Source organism: Seriola lalandi, unplaced genomic scaffold (assembly GCF_002814215.2).
Source record: "Seriola lalandi dorsalis isolate HSWRI2012SDOR001 ecotype SW California unplaced genomic scaffold, Sedor1 jcf7180002054285, whole genome shotgun sequence".
In the NCBI taxonomy this organism is placed as follows: domain Eukaryota; kingdom Metazoa; phylum Chordata; class Actinopteri; order Carangiformes; family Carangidae; genus Seriola; species Seriola lalandi.
Genome location: NW_019524838.1, coordinates 194,862 through 214,983, shown reverse-complemented (window position 1 = coordinate 214,983; position 20,122 = coordinate 194,862). Strand labels below are relative to the sequence as shown.

General features: G+C 40.5%; 2 protein-coding genes across 4 annotated transcripts in view; both read right to left on the bottom strand.

The window, feature by feature from the left end:
• loxl4 (lysyl oxidase-like 4) overlaps nucleotides 1-7,274 on the bottom strand; it is a 23,950-nt gene extending 16,676 nt beyond the window's left edge. The window contains exons 1-4 of the mRNA XM_023405754.2: nucleotides 7,194-7,274; nucleotides 5,789-6,115; nucleotides 4,633-4,934; nucleotides 4,335-4,549 (exon numbers count right to left, since the gene is read on the bottom strand). Coding sequence (XP_023261522.1) covers nucleotides 4,335-4,549; nucleotides 4,633-4,934; nucleotides 5,789-6,095 — 824 coding nt within the window. The 5' untranslated portion in view covers nucleotides 6,096-6,115; nucleotides 7,194-7,274. The remainder of the gene's footprint in view (nucleotides 1-4,334; nucleotides 4,550-4,632; nucleotides 4,935-5,788; nucleotides 6,116-7,193) is intronic.
• Nucleotides 7,275-10,191: 2,917 nt separating this feature from the next.
• On the bottom strand, nucleotides 10,192-19,964 carry LOC111654686 (uncharacterized). 3 transcript variants are annotated; one of them, XM_023405797.2, is made up of 16 exons: nucleotides 19,775-19,964; nucleotides 16,664-16,746; nucleotides 16,493-16,573; nucleotides 16,320-16,376; nucleotides 16,033-16,245; nucleotides 15,669-15,782; nucleotides 14,831-14,876; nucleotides 14,562-14,652; nucleotides 14,319-14,460; nucleotides 14,090-14,194; nucleotides 13,817-13,910; nucleotides 13,635-13,668; nucleotides 13,365-13,442; nucleotides 13,073-13,175; nucleotides 12,865-12,986; nucleotides 10,192-12,726 (listed from the first exon to the last, which is right to left on the bottom strand). In XM_023405797.2, the coding sequence occupies exons 1-16, from the start codon at nucleotides 19,830-19,832 to the stop codon at nucleotides 12,591-12,593; spliced, it is 1,557 nt and encodes a 518-aa protein (XP_023261565.1). In that variant the 5' UTR covers nucleotides 19,833-19,964; the 3' UTR covers nucleotides 10,192-12,590. The 3 variants fall into 3 exon arrangements, with proteins under 3 accessions (XP_023261565.1, XP_087029969.1, XP_023261566.1); XM_087173843.1 differs by having other exon boundaries at nucleotides 13,365-13,439; XM_023405798.2 differs by lacking the exon at nucleotides 16,320-16,376.
• Between the last annotated feature and the right edge of the window lie 158 nt (nucleotides 19,965-20,122).

Here is a 20,122-nt window from a genome sequence, read left to right as displayed (position 1 = left end):
TTTTTTTTTTTTTTTTTTTTTTTTTTTTTTTTTTTTTTTTTTTTTTTTAAATAAAATGGATTTAAAATACCATTTGCATTGTCAGAATTAACTCTTTCATAATTTTTTTTATCACTTTGAGGGAGCTCATAATCACATCAGCATTTGTATTTTTCCCATTTGTACCACCTGAAGCATATTTTTGAACTCCTCCTGCCACAGAGAGACCTTGTTTACTGTAAACATCAGTGACTAGTATCTTTTCTCAGCAGAAAACACTATAACTTTTAGATGCTTGGGAACATATTATCAGTGTAAAATCCTTTTACACTGATAACTTTTATACTTTTATACTTTTTTTGTTTTAGTATAATCTTTTATTTTAATCTGATCCTAGCGATATATGAAAATTGGGAAAAAAAATGTTTTCTACAGCAGCATAAATATAATATAAATAAATATGTAACTAAAAATAATAATATATAATAATATTTGTTTTTGCAGTACACATGAAGAAGTCATGTAAACAGTGGACCTAATAAAATTTAAAAGAAGGTGCAGATAAAATATATTATTTCTCATCATATTGAAGCCTTTTAAAATATTTTCTTTTTCTTTGTATTTCTTTGTATCTATGAAAACAATTTTGTATGTCAAATAGTTGCTAAATATTTGCATGTAGAAAAGACTGATAAAACTCACTGTGCTTCAACCCAGCTTTTAAAGCTGGCACAAAAAAGCCACTGGCATGCATACAGTAATTGAAATATGGGAAAAATAAATTAGAGAGAAGGTCATTTAGGAAGATCACGAAGACATCAGACAGGAAGACCAGACTTGGTCACACAAAGTGTCACCCAAAAGCTTGGAAATGATACCCTCATCATATGAAATTTTCAGCTGAAACATAATTAAACATAAAATGCCATTTAAGTCCCAAAATCACTATAGTGACAGAGGAAGACAGATAGCTGCTGACACAGCGGGCTGCGCTGCAAACCGCAGCTGTAATTGGACATATTTCACACAAGCAAGCGAAAATCTGGCTCGTCTGACTGCTGCTCGTGTTCTTTCTCTCCGACTCCTCTTTCTCTTCTTACTCACTTCATCCTCATACGCTAACTCTGTCTTACTCTCTCTGTCACACACACAGCTATAATTGGGGGTGTTTTTTCACTCTCAGCAGAAACCCCGGAGAGCCTTGGTCCTGACCAACCTGTAATTACAGCATCTTCAGAGTCTCGTCCAAGAGACACAGGGAGCCGAGAGACATGGCATGGTCGGGGATTTCTAAGAATGGACTGAGAGACTTGGAGCGATGTGGAGAAACGGGGGGAGTGTCACCAGCTAAATTTGGTCAAACCATGCAATACAATCCTAAGCTGTCTTGGCAACTGGTAAAGTGGAAGATGTTACATGGCAACTGAACATTTTATTGTCTCAAATGCAACAACTTTTCTGTGACTTTGCTCACATTTTGTAATTATAATTATAGTGGCAATTTCAGAGTGTGATCCTTACAATTACCCATAAGTCCAGGCTGAAACAGAATGAACTGTTTTCCAAATAGTCTTCTGGTTAATGTTGGTTGTATATAAACATCTCATTTACAACAACACAGATTAGGTTCCATCTTGATTTTAGAAACCAAATGCTGTAAAATAACTAGTATATAACTGGCAGCTATAGGACACTGAGGCATTTGTACACCTTGAACCAGTCAAAAACACGTAGTGAGAGAGAACAAATAAACATCTGTGGACATAGAAAACAGGTACAGATTTGGATACAAACACATCATCGTGGTTCAGACCAGTATAACGCCTGAGGCTTCAGCAAAACACCAGTTCATAAGAAGGACAGGCAAACCAAGATGTATCAAGTCACAACCGCCTACATGCCAGAGCCTTATATTTTACACACACAATAAAAATTGACATAATGGCTTACGTTTGCCCAAACTTTTCACTGTACATTTACAAGCAGATTTGTTGAATGTATAGTATTATCCACTCTGTTGTGGCTTAGGTCAGACTAAAAAAGCAGGAGTGCTATTGTTTAAGTGTCTTTTCCTTGACCTTAGAGGGAGATGTAAAAACAACATCCTGAAACAGCCAGTGAACAGCTTCCCTGCAGGCTTCACTCCAAGCCCTTCAAGCTACAGCAGCCCTGTCCTTTGTCATATCTCTCTTCTTGGTGAGCAGCCAAATCTCTTGTTGCAGCCATTCAAATCTACCCATGTAATTCCTCACTCAGCTTTTACTTGTACTTCTCATCTCCCCTTCTTTGCATTAAATGTCGAATCTGTACTGCGATAGAAAATCGAAGAGAGGCATGAAAGCATCACTCCTGCAATGCGGGGAAGCCTTGCTTTAATAAATAATGCTGTACAGACCATGTACAGAGTCAGGCCAGGCTGTTCAACGACAGCTCATTCTGAGGACCTTTTATTACCAAAGATATGATGCCTGATGATGCCCTCCTACAACAATAGAATCCAGTTATAGCTTCACTGTGTTCCCAATAATACTGAGTTCAGCAGAGATAGCTTAATTCAAGGGCAATGCAGAAATCCCTTTGGTGTGGGTGTGTGTGCTCCAATAGGAGCAGTTTGTACAGTCAATAAAAAGTTAGAAAAGTCTATAAAACAAATAAGCTACCCCCTCAACAGTTACAGCAGCAGTAGCTTGAGGGATCTAGCACCTAGAGTACAGAGCAGATGTTGCGGTCTGTCGCCAGTTGAGTCAGAATAACCCTCGCCAAGATAGGAAAGAAATAGCTAAACTGTGAATCACCTAGAGCCAGAAGCTCTCCAGGAGCAAGATCCAACTAGGTCCCCCTTCCACTGACGACAGAAAATGGTCAGACACTATTCATTCTTATAATAGCAATAGAGTAATTCTCTGCTAATGTGTGGTCCTCCTGTGGTTTAAGAGCAGAACCTTCCCAAAAACCACTGCCAATGTTTTTTTAGCAGGAGAAGAAATGTAGATGTGTGTCAAAGGGGCAAAAGGAGACATCTAAAGCAAGTCTTTAAGCACATGTGTCATTCAGACAGTTTGCACAAGTGTATGTGCATGTACATGGTGGAGCAGGGTCTTGAACCTCAACGTGTTTAAAGGGGAAAAGTTTGACTTTTGGCGAAGTGTAGAGTTTGTCCCTTTTCCTTGGTGCTGTTCTGGGCTATTTCTTGGCCGAACTGACATCTTTACTTAAATTTGTGTTTTATATGAATTAAGAAAATGACATTTGACATGTTTCTACATGAGTTTTACAAGTGCCAGTAGATATATTTTATTTCCTTTGGAAGGACCCCAGCTTGCTCTTTCCGATCTATTTCCTGTCTTTATGCTAAGCTAAGCTAACCAGTTTGCTCCAGCTACATATTTACCATATATGATCTCTTGACAAGAAAGCAAACTTATTTCCCAAACTGCTGTCAAGGTATTCTTTTAAGTTGCAACATCAGTATCAAAAACTGTGACAAAAGTACAGAAACTGTGTGTGTGTGTGTGTGTGTGTGTGTGTGCGATTTATAGTTCTCTCATTGTTACTTTGTGTTACGAAAATGAAACATTTTAACATTTCTATGTTCCTTAAAGAAAATATTGAAAGAATTACTGTGTTGGTACTGGCACCAAAATTAAGTACTGTATAGGCAACACACGCACACACACACACAGAGTGGCAGCATGCCACACACACTGTTGGATTACATGTGAAGAGATGCATGGCTAACTCAAGTCTGCAGAGGCTGCCCTGCCAATAAGACCAGACGCTTCACAAAAGATCCTCATCCCACTCTCCAATAGTGAACTCAGTTGCACACATGGTATCGATGGGACAGTTAAAAGTACAATCAGCAGTGATATTACACCTCGGCATGGGAATCTAAAAGTTAAAGTGGGGCTGTTTGTCTGAGACCTGCAAGCTGAAGATAGCATCAGAGAGACACAGGGAGCGAGAGTGAGAGAGAGGCAATGAGGTGAGAAGAGGTGATTTGCCTAGAGAGAGGTGTAGAGAAAGGGCAGAAGAGAGGGGACAGGGATCCCTTTATCATCATCCTGAGGCTTAGGATGGGAGGGGGAGTAAAGAGGGACAGTAGCTGGGGGAGGAAGATAAGGCCAATGAAAGGCCTTTATTCAAAGTTGCTTTAAACGGGGTGCCACTGTTGTGTTTTTTCTTCTTCAGGATTTGTTCTTGTTCATCAAACAATGGTGCGAACGGCATAGCATGTTGCCCTTCTGAGCTACAGTCAGCAGCCACATGTTTTGCAATCTAATAACTTTAGTTCATAAAGGTAAATTGTGTTGTTCCTAGAGGAGGAGAGGGCAGCAAAGGACATTCATACTCACTTGTATGTTTTAACATTGTGTTGAGCCGCCTCTGGAAAGCCAAGCATCCCGCACACAACCCGGCTGCTGTTGAGACTCCAACCCATGTCACAAACCTGCCTCCATCTCCCAGCATGCTTCACTTCCACCACACCTTCTGTGATCAGGTTTTTCTTCTTGGTAGCCATGAGGATGGGACGAAGACGGACTTCCTCAATTCGCACTTTACTATGACCCTAGGGGAAAATACATATCACATCTACTGTCACATGTCTTTCTAAAAATAACACAGAGATGTATCAGAAGTGAACTGCTGTACCTGGTGGAGTTGGTGTCTTTGGAACCTGGGGATCTCATATGGATGTCCGTTTCCATAATATCCATATCCTGGATGCCTGCGGGTGTCCACAAGACCCTGCCACTGAGGTGCGGGGCTGCCATTGGGCCTGGCAGGGGTAATGGCACCTCTGCTGGCTGTCTGATCCAGCCTGCGCTGAGTGGTGCACACCACCCCCAAGTCCTCAGAGTGTTTACAGTCATTCACTCCCCAACCGTTGTGTTTGCAGTCCTTCAGGGACTTCTCTGTGCCATCACAACGTACATTATCCATCCATATTGGGCCTTGTGAATGGATAAACAATTCATTACTTCATTCATTGTGATTTTCATTGTTTGTTCAATAGTCAGACCGGGCAATGCATCTACACAAGGGCCTGAATCAGTTCCTAAACACCTAACACTTGACTTTTACTGGCAGGCTGATTTAGGGTTGCACCTTAGCGGTGTGTTTAGCAGTAGATACACAGTATTTTACAGGGCAGGGTGCTGTAGATCCTGCTCCTTGAATCCATTCAACCTTCTCTGTAATTTGGATTTAAAAGCAGCAGTAAAGAATGTCCATAAACCACAGCAAGTGTTGCACAACTCTGGCAAGTGAATGCTGTTATTATTCTAAAACAAATGCCCTTTTTCGGCCCATATATTTGCTCTGCCAGCCTGCCAGGCGACCTTAACAAGATGTAGACTACAATCCCACAACAAGTTATCTTTGTCACTTTATGATGCTAGTTATGTCTTAATTGGTGGTCTTTTCATGAAGCCATGCATACACTTAATGAGTTGTGGGACAAGCACACTGTAGCATGGAAGTTTTGGAGGCGATAGGTTGGGATAAATTGGTCCTGTATGGATGCCTGCCATTGAGCCTAAGACATCTCATCTATTAAGTGTGCCAGAAGGCATTGTGCTAGCATGCATAGTAGCAGGGTTCTGAAACTAGTGAACTAGTAAAGCTAAATGGACTGCAGCCCTTATTAATATTATTAATTACACCTGTTGGTTTCCTGCTAACACGACAAAATGTCATGGCCTTGGCTTTGGCCAACTAAAATAAGGTGACATTTGACTTTTCTTCAGTAAAATTTCTGATTATTAAAAGTGGCATAAATGTAATTCGGTAGAGGAAGTGCTCTCACCTTCTCCTTCTCCATACTTTGCGCTGTGTGCCCATGTTATGCCGCCCTGGAAACCCAGCTCTCGACACACCACGTTGGCCAGTTTGATGTTCACTTCATCATCGCAGACGGTCCCCCAGGTGTTGTTGTGCAGCACCTCCACGCGTCCTTCGTGCGGCTCTCGCGCATAGTTGCCAGCCAAACGCACCTTGGCTGCTGGCGCGCGAGCCGACCTGCGCTGAGAGGATGTGGTCCGCCGAGGTTCAGCACGAGCGGGGAGGCAGAGGGACAGCAGGAGGAGGAAGCTAAAGCAGAGGGCGCGGGTCATCGTGACTGAGAGGAGGGGGCCTGCAGGTAAAGGTTGAAATAGTCCATGATTTAGTTTGTTCTACTTTTGTTCAGTTAGATATGGCAAGTTATTTTATTGATTTATATTAAATTGACCAGTAGAGTCATTTAACTGGCTTGTAAATCAAGGAGCTACATGCTAATTTCCCTTCATCAATTCCAGATACCCCTTGTGACTAAAACTACCATGCATAAAGACTGAGTGAGTATTTCCTCAAACAGCCCAGTCAGAAGGGACCCTGAGCGGCATGGTTATTGAATGGACCAACGCTGACATCCTCTGGACAAAAAATGTCAGGTAGTCTGCTCAGTGGCTGAATACATCCACCAGCATGCTCTTTACCCATCAAGAAAGGAAGCTCTGAGTGTAGACAGTCAGAGAGATACTTGAATTGTTTTGTAGTCCGACATTTGATTTTACTAACTGCTGCAGCGTAAATGTTTCAATGATACAATGGGAGCCAAAACGCATACTTTTCGCTCATGTCAAACGTAGGCATATAATTAGAGACACAACAGCGCACGTTTGTATTGCAATTCCGTGAATAAACATCCCCCAAGGCTAACTACCCAGACAGAAACAGGCAGGTTTTTACTGGAGGTTAACAAGTGTCATAGTTAAACAAGAAGACAGCGGTGGAGACAGACACTGATACACTATATCACTGCAGGCCACAGGACAACACTCGGCAGAAAATATACAACATCTATTTTTCTGTTGTGCTGATAAAATTATAAAGGAACAAATCAACAACAAGCAAGTCTTTAGTAAATCAGAGTGAAAAAAAATTAGCTTCTATTGCATACAGCCATATACTTAATTGCTACTTAATTCAAAATTTAAAACAAACATTTCCTCTTTCTGTTTGAACTTTGGCAGTATTACAGCTGACTTAAAATTAATCTAATCAAAGTAAAGAATCAAGAGAGGACAAGAGCAACCTAAGCCTGTATCTAAACACCTGTTACACTTTCAGACAGATGCATATGTATATGTAAATCTAAAGAAAATTAAATTCCAATTATTCTTTACCAAGAAAAAATGTAAAAGGAGAAGGTAAGGTGAAAGTTCACTCACCTGGCAGGCAGCAAATGTTTGCAGTGGTGGACGTCACTGCCTAGGGGAGAGTGCCTGAGTGAAGGAGTGTGTCTACTAAATGCTCTCCTTAGTCAATCCTCCCTTCTTCCCTCCTTCTCCCTATATCCCTCCCTGCCTCCCTCCCGCCCTTCCTCCCCCCTCCTCTTTCCCTCTAGGTTCCTTTTCGCTCATACATAAGTATTAATGCACGTGCCAAAACATATGGCTGGTCTATTATATAATGCTCTAACAATGTTCCTATAAAATCAAAAATATCAAATTAGTAGGTTGCCACCACTGATGGGAGATTTGTCATTTTAACTTATTCTGTTTCTTTCTTTGCTGACATTTGTATAATATTGGATGAATACTTTTATGTATTGCTGAATTAGGTCTGAGATGAAACATGGGACAGTCGTTCCTCACAGATAAATGAGTCTGACGGTGAATTTTTGACAAATTAGTCTCCAGCAACAGCAAGACTCATCTTCGTTTCAGGATGTGTGTTTAGTAGTTTAGCAGAAATGGACTTCATACATAATGGAACCCATTTTCATCATCAAATCGAGTGTTTTACTCTGATTGGGCCTCTCTACACCTCTCATCTCTGATAGGCGGATGATGCTTTACACAACTGTGCGTTCAGTGTTACACAACCCTAGGTTAAACGTGTGTAAATGCTACCAACAGGAAGGACTCTGGTTCCAGAATAGTTTCAAACACCACGTTCCAAGTGTCTTAAAGAAGCTCCCTATACCACAGGGTAGATATTTCCTTGTTGAGATTGCCGCAAACCACCAATTCTAAATTAGGCTCAGCCTCACCGTAGCCATGGTGAACGTGACCGATGAGAATATACCATACTGCCCCTGCCCATGAGTGTGTTACTACAGTCTAACCTATCATCATGGCATAGAGAACATAAAGGTTTAACTAATCAGTGTAGATTCAGATTAAAAAAAGCAGGAAAAAGTCCTGTTTATGGATTTCAAGCTGGGGTCACTTGAGTGCTCAGTCCCGATCCAGTTTCCTCCAGATGTCTGCGAAAACCTTTCTACATGTTTAAAACTTGTTTATTTATTTTTTGAGTCATTTCAGGAGGATTCAGGATAAATTTAGCTACCAGGAAATTTTTGGCCTCAGGGTGTTGTGTTGATAAACTGTATTTCAGTTTTCAAGTAAACCTCAGTGGGCACCTTTTTAAGGCAGCAAAGTTTATTCATAGACATGAAAAATTACAATCATGACAGGGGAGGTAGGACCTGAAACATCCACAGGCATAAAACGGCCAACGCCAACCACGGCCATAAAAAGCACTTCGTATGCAGATTTCCAGAAGGGTCAAAAAGAATCATACGTTACATACAGTATGAGTGTGTTTGTGTGCACACATATAAATTTTGAAGCTGTAATTGAGATGTTTGTGTGTGCCAGTGATGGTGTAACTGGGTGGCAGGATGGTGGTCCCTCCCTCACTGGTAAACCCGAACAGGAAGAGCAGACCCCCTATTAGCTGGGCCAAATCAGAGGGATCTTCAAGGTCGACAGGGAGAGGTAAGAAAAAAAAAAAGTAAAAAGGGGCGTTAAGGTTAAAAATATAAATATCATTGCTGTGTGACATCGTTCCATTATAAAGTGTGTTGCATATCAGATTAATTAAACTAGACTAGACAGGTGTCCCTACCTGTGTGTCAATACTTAACAGCTCAGTGGGGGTATATGCTAGAGAGAGTGAGTTACAGGACTCTTGGAGGGCTCACAGGGCTGAGAGTATCTGAGCGAAGCAGCTCTCTGTGGCAGAGCTCTCTCCCTTACTCTCTCTCTCTCTCTCTCTCTCTCTCCCTCTCCACCTCTCTAATTACGCCAACCAAGTCGGCTCTGCCCTTACCCACAATCTGTGGAGGCATGAAATAAATACACGCTCTCCAACAATAAACAAGTGCCTTTTCAAACGACAGCACCTCCTCATGCTCACCCCCACTGCCGTCTCTACAGGCTTTTATAATGCTTTTACTTTCATACTGGCTACAGTAGCATGTAGGCACAAACTGTATAGAGGACATTCTATAAAGTTTGCAGGACTTCTGTTGATAGAGGTTGATCTCAGTAGATTGAGCATCAAAGGCCATCTTTGCCTTAACCTGAAGGAATAATATAAGGTAAAAATTATATAAAATAGGGTTAAAATGTAGTGTTGGCATTATATACCCTAACAAACCCAGTATCAGGGTTATTTTCTAAACTTTATAGACTTTATACAATTGTTTTCACAGGCTGATTCTTACTCACTTTGATGAGTAATCTAAACTGCATGTGTAAAATCAGTGAAGTGTCCCTTTTAATTTTTCAGCATCAAGCGATCTCCCACTTGCATGGACTTTACATGCACTCACAGATGGCATCAGGTCTCAGTTTCTCTCTATTCAAAATGTCATCTGTGGCATAATGGTTGCTTTTTCCCACACATCTTCAGTAATGTTAAGTCATGTCTCCATCTCCCACTGGTCTGGGTGGTTACAGATTCCCTAATTCAACTTTCATGCTGGCCACACAAGTGTCTGCTTCCAGTGATGACAGGGTTACCATACCCCCCCACCACCACCACCAAACCAAACAGACACAGAGAGAGGCGCGCGCGCACACACACACACACACACACACACACACACACACACACACACACACACACACACACACACTAAAGGGCCTGGCCTGCTTTGATTTACTTCTTCAAGGTTTTGAGCATGAGGAATGATATAGAGCAATGTCTTGATTTCTGAAGATCAAAAAAAGATAAATGTACAGTGGGGTCCAAAAGTCATTGCATATGCTGGTTAAGTTGCTGACATATTTCAGTGAAAATTTTTCAAGTGCAACACTGCCGCCTTGTGGAGGTCAGGAAAACTATACCTATGTTTATGACATTTTAGTAGAATAACTGCATACATTAGACATTTAACACTCAGTTTGTGCCATTATGCATGGAGAGACTCAGAAATGGGATGGGTGGTTCGTTTATTAAATATAAAATACTCTTTTTTTGCAGTGCGACAATACAAAATATTTGGGGGATTAACAGGATTGCAGTGCTCCGGTTATCAGTGTGTACATCAAGATAAAAATGCATTTTCCTGAAATAGTTTGAAAGTGGGTAAAAGACTAAGATGACATTAGACCTAGGGATATCCTTTGTCCAAATTGAAATACATGTAAAATGCGATTAAAATCCCATGGTAATATCCAATACTTTTCAAGTCTGAAAAATTAAATACATTGTGCAACCATAGTTAACAGCACCAATCAAATAAGAAACAAGTTAAATCTGCAAGTGCAGTCTGAAGGTTTGGTGTCCAATTCCTTTTTTACAAGTTGTAGCCACAAGACAGAAAGTATTACAAGAAAAGCAGAAGTGCAGCATGTGACAGTATTTGCACCAAATGTTTTTTTTAGTAACATTTGCCTCTAAAGTCAGAAATAAGCAGAGGAGTGGCCTTTTATTTCACCTGCCATAATGTAAAAGCACAACTGTAAAAAGCTCAAGCCTCAAAGTATGTGGTAAAAAAGAAAGAAAAAAACGTAGGTATAAATAAGATAATAAATACTCTTGCTATGCTGTGCATAGTTTACTAGTTAATGTAGTGTGGACTTAATCCAGGTGTTGTAGCACTAATTGTTGTCTAGTGGATGATACAGATTCATGCCAAAAGGTTTTAATGCACTGTCTAGTGTTGAAACTCACAAAAGAATTAGTTTGTTTTCAGTGCAGAGCCATCAGATGAGGCATTCTTTGGTTCACTGAAATACTGGAATGGAGGCCGTTAGGTCAAAAACACTGCTTGTCAAGGTTCAAAAGGTCTGCTAGTCATGTGCACACACACATTCATGGATATGTGTGTGACACAATCCATTGAGCATGAATATTTGTAAGGCACTGTCTTATACTAGTTTATCAGTGATGTCGTCATGTCTGTCATAGATATAATCAACCTACAAAAACCGACTACTTCTGCCAGAGCTGGTGGGTGTGTGTGTCTGACAAAGAACTGAATATCAAGTTGGAACTTTTGGATAGACGTAAAGCATTGTGATGTTTACTGTTGTCTACTTTAATGCTGAGATAAATGAATGAATGAAAGCTGTGTTTTGCATGGGGTACAGAGATAAGTGCCTCAACTATCTTTCTTATAGTCCACTAAACAGGGAGAAGAGAAGAACGTCACACCTGACACTTCATGCAATCTAATACAAGAAAACCAAAAACTTTGGCCTTAAAATTGCGATAGTGTTAAAACAACTCATCTCAGACAGTCTCACCAAAAACATTATCTTCATAACACTAGCACTTATTCTACTGGATTGCATGATATTGTCAGGTGCTTCTATTGCTTCTTATACAACCTACAAGTATTGTTATGAACGACAATGAGTCTCAACTCATGCAGTGAGTGTGTTAAATCTTTCACCTATACCTTATACCTAATTTAATACACCTAATTCATGCATTAATACATACAATCCTGCAATCCCTCAATTTCAGTTTGATCATCTTAACTAAGGCTACATAGAACATTATAAAGGCACCTCTCTGGGTCTCTGTAGTTTACTGGCTAAAACAAAAACCTCATCTGCATAGGGGAGGTACTGAAATGACAGGTACGTCTCTTAGTATGTCTTTGGTCTAGTGGACAATGTGCTGATATTTGAACAGAAGCAAGAAGTAGGAAATGAAGCCCCACTATGAACCACAGACTGACGTGAGCAGTTGTGAACTACGGATAAACTTTAACTGTTAAAAATCAAGTTCACAAACTGCCAATTAAAGTAATGATAAAGTTACTGTACTTAAAAAATGGGGAGGAACACTGCTTTGCGATGGAATTTCTAAAGAAGGAAGGTCCCCAGGATAATCACTGAAGAACCTTGGCCTGAAAAATCCATACTGATACCTTTCATCACTTCTTTAAATGACAGTGCCATTACTTCTTCCCCCCAGTAGTGAACCCAGGCAGTTTCACTTCCTCCTTCTGTTGTAGGCCTGTGAAGTTAGGTTGTATCTCTTAAAGCAGGAATAGGTCACCTGTGTACCATGAAGGGCTACAAATATGAAGGTTTTCATCCAAAACTGAGACTACATCTGGTGATTTTGTTGCTCCCTTCTGGTTAATGTTTTACTATTGAGCAATTTCATCCAGGAAAGTCTTTGGTTGAAATAAAAACCTTCATGCTTCCAGTCCTCTGTGGTACATGTGTCACTATTCCACCCTTGAGTGCTGGTCCATTCTGCCACAGTTAATATTCTTAACCCAGAGAACCTGGTCCTGTAAGTACCGGCTCCTTTGGCTCAGTCTGTGTATCCCAGTTTCCTGCATATTACTGAGGCAAAGGGGTAAACTGAGTTCAAGGCTGCCAGGGCTTCCTGTCCTTGCCTTTCTGATCAGGAATGTGTTTGTAGCGACATTTGTCCCCAAAATGGCAGCCTGTGGTTCTCCAGAAGTAACACTCGTCTCCGTTCACTGGGCCACGTCGTCGAGGTCTGGGAAGAGAGGAAGGTGACATAAGTAGAGAAAGATATAGGGAAAACACATTAAGTATAGGAGCAATCATAACGTTAGCCTCACTGTATAATTTCAGTGGCTCAGAGTTCCTACACTGAGGCTGAACTGCTTCTTACCCAGCAGCTGCCCCTGCCTGCTGTGTGACAGGGAGACAGGTCTTAAGTGGAATGGGAAGGACCCTTTGAGTGCGACGGTCAGGATAACGCACCACTAAACGTGTGTTCTCAATACAATAACCCTGTAAGAGGAAACATACATGCTGTAAGTCTGTAAACATGTTCTTTAAAAACAGCCACAAGATTAAGAGGGGAATCAAATACATACATTTAGTTTCTCCATGGCACGTGCTGCCATGTTTGCATTCTTGAAGTTCACAAAGGCACAGAATCTCTCATGCAGCACACGGATACTCTCTATCTCACCATACCTACAATGGAAAGCAACAACTTAACAGAAAAGTCAACAACCACCTTGGTTCAATATTAGATTTCCATGTTTCTGTTCAAAGAGCTAATACCACCAGTGTTTGCCAAAATGTCTGTTAACTTATTGAATTACTGGTCTGCATTTAATTTTTATCATTAACATGAAATATTTTGCTAGACTAGGGTCATACATTTTAAAAAGGTCCCGCAGGTGTTTCTCAGTTAGCTCAGTCGTCACATTTCCTACCCACAGAGATGGGCAAGGGCTTCTGAGGGAAAGAGAAAGAGACAGAATGTGACTAAAAGCAATAAAATAACATAAATTGTCAATACTTCTCAAAAGCACACTTAAAGTGTGGCAACCTATAAAGACAGAAGCAAAAACTGAGATGAACAAAATACATTTTAGCCACAACAGAGGCTTCTAACCCTTCTGACCCCTAGCTTCGGTTTGTACCCACCCTGGTTGCACAACTGATGGATCTTGGTTCCCAGCTGGAAAACAAGAAGAATTACATCAATAGCATATACAGAAAATGGCTGTAAGATTTCAGCATATAGCCTATACTATACATTACTGCTCTTTAGTATTACAAAGAGAAACTGCAGACCCTTTTTATAAAATATGTACATGTAGTCTTACCCCTGGCAGCATCAGAACAAGCTGCCAGAACTGCCTGCACAGTTGAAAATTTCTCCAGAAGATGGACACTTTGCATTTCTTCAAACCCAAGCTCCTGAAGAAAGAACAGAGTAAAATTAATAACCAGTCATAAAAATACAATCAAAGGAACTAAAATTTAAATCAAGATTACTAGTTTACTAACTTAATGTTGCTTCTGAAAAGGAAAGTTTTGGGTGTTTACATTAGTAGCTCCAAATCTTACAGGCTTTGCCACTTTGTAGGTGTATTTACCATTAACTGCAGCACTTTACAGTTAAAGAGGTCAGTGACAGCCTCCTCACAGTCTTTGTCCAGTTTCAGCACCTGCTCCATAGCCTTCTCTGCCTCACTGTACCGCTACAACACAAACAAATGAGTTAGCACAGGCTAATCTAACCACAACAGCTTAAATATGAATCTATTCAGCAGATATTTTTTTGATTACATGTTATATCCCAAGACCACAGTAGCATGTACCCACCTTCATGCCCATGAGAGCACTTCCCTTTCGGAAGTGTCCTTTTGGCCAGTCTGGGGCCAGCTGAATGGAGCGTTCAGCGTCTGCCAGGGCCTGAGGGTACTGTTCCAAGCAGTAATAGCAATAGGACCGATTCCCAAAGAACCTACAGGACGTACATTAAAATTGCAAAAAGATTATGCTACATGTATCTAACATGTATGTACTTCCTATTTATTAAACAATTAATGACCACAGGTGACATACCTGTTATCCTTTGGATCAATTTTGATGGCTTCTGTAAACATAGTGACTGCTTGTGCATACTGCCCCTCTTGCACCAGTTTTATCCCTTTTTCTGTGAGAAAGGTAAAAAATGTTTGTAAATAATTATCTGGCGAACAGTCGCCTGAGAGCTCAACTGAATGCAGTGCTGCACTCTGACATGGTTGTACAAAGGAACGTGTAATCAATAATTTCCTCCAATGCTCAAAATGGCTGTTTATTTAACTTGCTATTCAGAAATCATTCTTTACCTGTCAGTGATGCGCTTTTCTTCATTATGGTGTCAGTTCCATTTGTCTGTAAGAAAAATATGATTTTGTTCCGTTCATATTTACAGCTCTGAAAATGTACTTGATCATTAAGTTCTGATCATTCTCAATAGCATAGACTATGCATACATACATTTACTGCTGATAAAAGAATACATATGGACATGTATGATTTTTTTTAACGGCAGAAACAATATCTAAATTTCTAGCAGCTGGATGAGTATTTTAGGTTTATGCATTTACTTAGTTTTGTTATTGACAGATGCAAATATAGACTTATTTTAACGACTAAAGCAATTAAATAGCCTACCTAAAGACACCAGTGACCAAGGTCTGAGTGTCATTCTACAGCTCAGATATAATAGGTCAACACACACACACACACACACACACACACACACACACACACACCTTATGTAAGTGATGAGGACACAGGTTTATATAATGCTTTCCCTAGCCCTTTTCCCTAACTGCACCATCAGAAATAAATGCCCAACCCCAACCCTTACCCTAACAGGGCTTTGAAGTTGTGAGGACCAACCAAAATGTCTTCACAATGGTGGTATCAAACCAAAGCTTGTCCACACAACCATAGAAAGACATGTTTACACACACACAGAAAGAGAGGGAGAAAGAGAGAGAGACTCCAACAACTATTATAAAAGCTTTCATGGGCCAAAGTTCACTTTTCCACAGATGAGACTTTGGAATTGCCGGAGAAACACACTGCTGCCACAATAAAAACAGGGGACACTTGTGATGGGAGCTCTAGCTAATGCTATACCTACTAATCTTACATTAACCATTAGCTTTCATTCACCTCTCTCCTGGCCTCATTCTCCTTGTTTTCTTTGGACTTGCGACTTGATCCTTTGGGTTTGATATGGCTAGCAGCATTAGCAAAGAAGGCACTGCTCACATCCCACTCAGGCTCCTGTGGAACACAGAAAGTCAGACATTGGTGTTCAGTCATGTATCTTCCAGGCCTACAAAAGTACAGGCTTTCATTTAAAACAAATAGCACACCAACTGATTAATTTACTTAAACTAAAGTTGATATATAACAGTGATATTTTCTACTACAGTATTTGGTTGGAGTTAAAACCTTTTACTTTTGAGCACCAATGGCCAATGACTAGAAATGACAGCAACAGAGGAGTCGTACATGCATAGTATTGCAGTACCTCTTCAGTGGTTCTGGCTTGGCTCTTCTGATTTCCTTTGATTCCTGAAGTAGCCACTACTGGAGTAGCAGCGCTTTTCTGTGAGGCAGATGTTTTTGCCTCCTTGTTCTCCTCTTTTTGCACTCTTTGTTTCTCCTCTTCAGCACCAACCTCTGCTTCTGACTCGCTTTCATCCAGTTCAGACTCTGCACCTCCATCCTCGTCTTCATCGTCCTAATGTGTCAGAGCATTAAATTATCCGGCTATTCACACCAAAGGCAAATGCATTTCGGTAATGTGACCGTTACCTGCTCAACACTCTCATTTTGCTTAACCTGCTCCTGCTTCTTGCGTTTTCGACGGCGCTGAAACAGATGCAGTACTTAACACATCACCAGCCATACGTAGTACAATCGACTTTACTTATTAAAAATTGCAACAAATAAGGATCTTTAAGGGGTGTAAGGATTTGTGTGCTCACCTTCCTCTTGGCTTTGCGTCGCTCGGCCTTCCGTCTGACCTTCTCCTCCTCACTCAAATCCTCCTCTCCATTTAATGCATCCTAAACAAACACACAGTTCAACATTGCATGTTGTACCTTCCCTCTTTCAGTCCTGACATTGCCACTGTCACAGTGACACTATTTGTTTACCTGTAACAAAGTGGCATCATCACTTGGGTCAGGGGTTGCAGCACCACAGTCCATCTGCTCCTCCTGCTGCTGGACAGCGGGACCTATTGGGAAATACACAGCACATCAGCTCCTAAGAACCTGATTACACTGTCTTCTGCTGTCCTCATTTTTCTCAGTATTTTCTATCATCTCTTAATATGACTCTTGTTCCTATAATGATTCAGTGTATAGGGAAAAGTCCACTCAGCAAGTCTTTACTTATATTCTATTACATGGTAATGTGTAGCAAGGTAAGATCACCATCTATTGTTCAGCTGTGCAACACAGCTTAAACACATACATTTCAATACATTTCTATACATTTCTCTACACAGTGAAAATGCATAATGCTTGATGCCTGTGAAATATGAGATGAGATGGGCAGCATTATCATTTGAGCTGATGACTCGCTTCTCTTTGCGTCTACATCCAATGCAAATCTTCAACATGCCATCAGGCTGAATAAAAGGTCAAGTATCCATGATACTGAGGATATCCCTGACGAAAAGATACAAAAAGTATTGTTCATAATTTGACTTGATAATAACATAATGGTGCTTTGCAATATTGTTGCCCTGTACAAGATATTAGTAACTATACTTAAATATTTGCACATCTACAAGTATGCCGCAATGCTAGTGTCCTAACTTGACAACCAAAAAAAAAAAAAAAAACCCCTTGTTCGTGTGGGTGGTAAATAAACATGTTCTCTTCTTCCTAATTTACTTTGAAGTCAAACCAGTATGACCTTTGATAAGAAAAAGCTAAGTGGAGACAGGAAGGATTCTGTAATGCTGTCTTGTAATAAGAACCTGGATAGCTCAACATGAGATAAATATGCACACAGTACAGAAAAGTGCTCAGTGAGATTGATTCAGGTTGTGTCTTTCTTTCTTTTTGGTCTTGAGAGAGACAGAGAGAGAGAGAGAGAGAGAGAGAGAGATGTTTACTCTAACTTTTCCACTGCCACAGGCCTAACATGCAACACACAGCTGCCTTGGGCACTGCTGTTTGAAAACGCCATATCTTTTCGTAGAAACTTGACTGAAAAACAACACACTGCCCTGGATGTCAGATCCTGTGTGTTTGTGTGTTTGTGTGTGTGTGTGTGTGTGTGTGTGTGCGTTGGGGCGGCATTGATCAGGTCAAACCAGAACCCTGTAGCTGATTTAGGTCCAATGGCAGCAGACTAATGGCAACACAAAAGGAAACATATCACTGGACCATGCAGGAATCTATGTGGTGTCATATTTCCATTTGTTCAGCAAAGATTTCCTCAGTAGTGACATATTCAAACTTGGTCTGTGACTCATGTTGTGACTCGTGAGGCAATGATGACAGTGGCTGCGACTCTCCAACTGTGCAATGCGTTTTTTTTACATATTGCATACTACATCACTTGTGGGCAAAGGAAGACATCCTCATTATCTCTCGATTTCTATATTTCCCAGGGTACTGCGATCTGGTCAACATTTTAGACAGTGCTAACAACAAAAGTCACTACCTAACTTAACCTAGCCCAAATCAGCTATGTACATTCCACTACATTTTTTCGCATCTATCACTCTGAGTCTACTTGGCTTTGGTTTAAGAGTTTACCATTTTACCATCAAAGAGAGTTAGTGTCTCTGTACATACATAGAAAGTGGAAGGAATTTCAGCTGTCTGTGTCCAGCTCACTACTCAGATGTCAAAAAACACCCACACCTAAAGCACAGCTCCATCCCATTAGCTCAACCAGGCTTTTGCTAAATCTCTTCAAATAAATCCTAACAAATAAATGGTCCAAGATCTGTGGACAAAAGCAACAAAAGAGTCTCTGTTTCTCCCCTTCGAGGAGACTGCCTAAATTAGTGTTGAGCTGAAAGGTGAGCTCTTTCCACAGGAATGCAAAAATAATAGTGTATCATCATGGACTGGAGCTTTAACCAGAAAATCTGCTTCACAGCTCTTTTTTTAGTTCTTTAACAAGGCATTACCAAGTGAGAGACAAAGAGAGCAAGAGAGAAAACATAAGCTTATCATTAAATCAATCATCACAACCTGATGTGTCAGTGGTTTTAGTGATTTTCTGTGATTTTCTAAAAGTGACTAACAACACAAGTGTTTACACGGCAATTAAAATGGTAACAAGCTCAGTAAATCATCAGTCATTCTTCATCAAAGGCCATGGCTGCAAGGCACAACTGTTGTGGACAGAGTTGAGTGTTTACAAAGTTAGCATGGCAAGGACAACTTGTGAAATGACAGGTCTTCATCTCAAAGAAGAAAAAAACAAGAAATGTAATCAGTCTTATCTCTGATGTAAGTTAGTCTGACCCCATTATTGACTAATAATAACCCGAAAACGTCATATTTAAAGAAGCAACAGATTCAAAAATACATTTTATAGATTAGGTATGATATCATCTTTAACAAGGTGCTGAAAGAGGCTTTCTAGGATGCTCTGCTGCCTCTGATGTGGTTTTGACGTTAAGTCAGTAAACTAGCCTGCTGTAAGTATTATTAGGAAACTAAACACACACGGAGAATCAAGAAGAGGAACAATGTCTGGGCAATGACAATGGGCATTAAAAAATACACAATTTGATGCTCATATAATTCTAGATATACCACGTACCGTGTTCTGGGCTAAGGGGCTTTTGCCACCTATTTGAGGCATTGTTACCATACCAACATGTACCAGAGAAAGTACTTACAATCCCCTTTAGTTTTGGTCTTTTATGCAAATCCCCTGCTAAACAAGTCATAATTACACTTGTTAGTTGTGTTATTACTCGCCTTATGAATGCGTGCGTTTTAATAAATACGAGATTACAACAACTTTATGGCACCAACTGCGCAAACTTGGAAGTGGTGCAAGCCAGGGTGTAACTGGCAAGAGGGGAACTTTCATTGTTTTACCAAGGACTGAATTTGAACTCAACGACAAAGACATCTGCGAACTACTATCACAAATTTACAGTTTAATAGACCAAGTGTTAAATACTATCTACACTTTTATTGTCTCACGCGGTTTACTAACACTTAAGTGATCGATTTAAGTTGAGAATGAGTTTATAAAGTTTTGAAAAGTGGGACGTTTCTTACCGCTCCCGAGTCCCAAGAGCCTGCATATATCTCTGGTGAATTTCATGAGCGCAACCATCCAGCATTATCGTCTCAAGTATCCCACAAAAAACGATTTAAACAAATGTTTGGGTCAGTCTGGACACGTTTGTTACAATCGGGACAATCGCTATCGAATCTGCGGGAATCTTTGGTGGTTTAGTCCACTTCCTGAGCGTCAAGCATTGACGCCGGGTCCACCCTGAGCAGCGTCTTAAAGGCACAGGACACCATAATCGATTATTGAACGGTTTCATAGGGACTGGTACCAACAAAGGATGACGTGTATTATACAGTATATAAATGTATAGTGCTCTGATCAATAATTAA

Bases quoted from the DNA above. Each gene is read 5' to 3' on its own strand.
- LOC111654686 (XM_023405797.2), bottom strand. From the start codon at position 19,832: ATGGTTGCGCTCATGAAATTCACCAGAGATATATGCAGGCTCTTGGGA. The intron at 13,443-13,634 runs GTGGGTACAAAC...TCTTTCCCTCAG, and splicing joins CCATCAGTTGTGCAACCAGG to AAGCCCTTGCCCATCTCTGT. The intron at 12,987-13,072 runs GTATGTATTTGA...TTCCTCTTACAG, and splicing joins GTGCCATGGAGAAACTAAAT to GGTTATTGTATTGAGAACAC.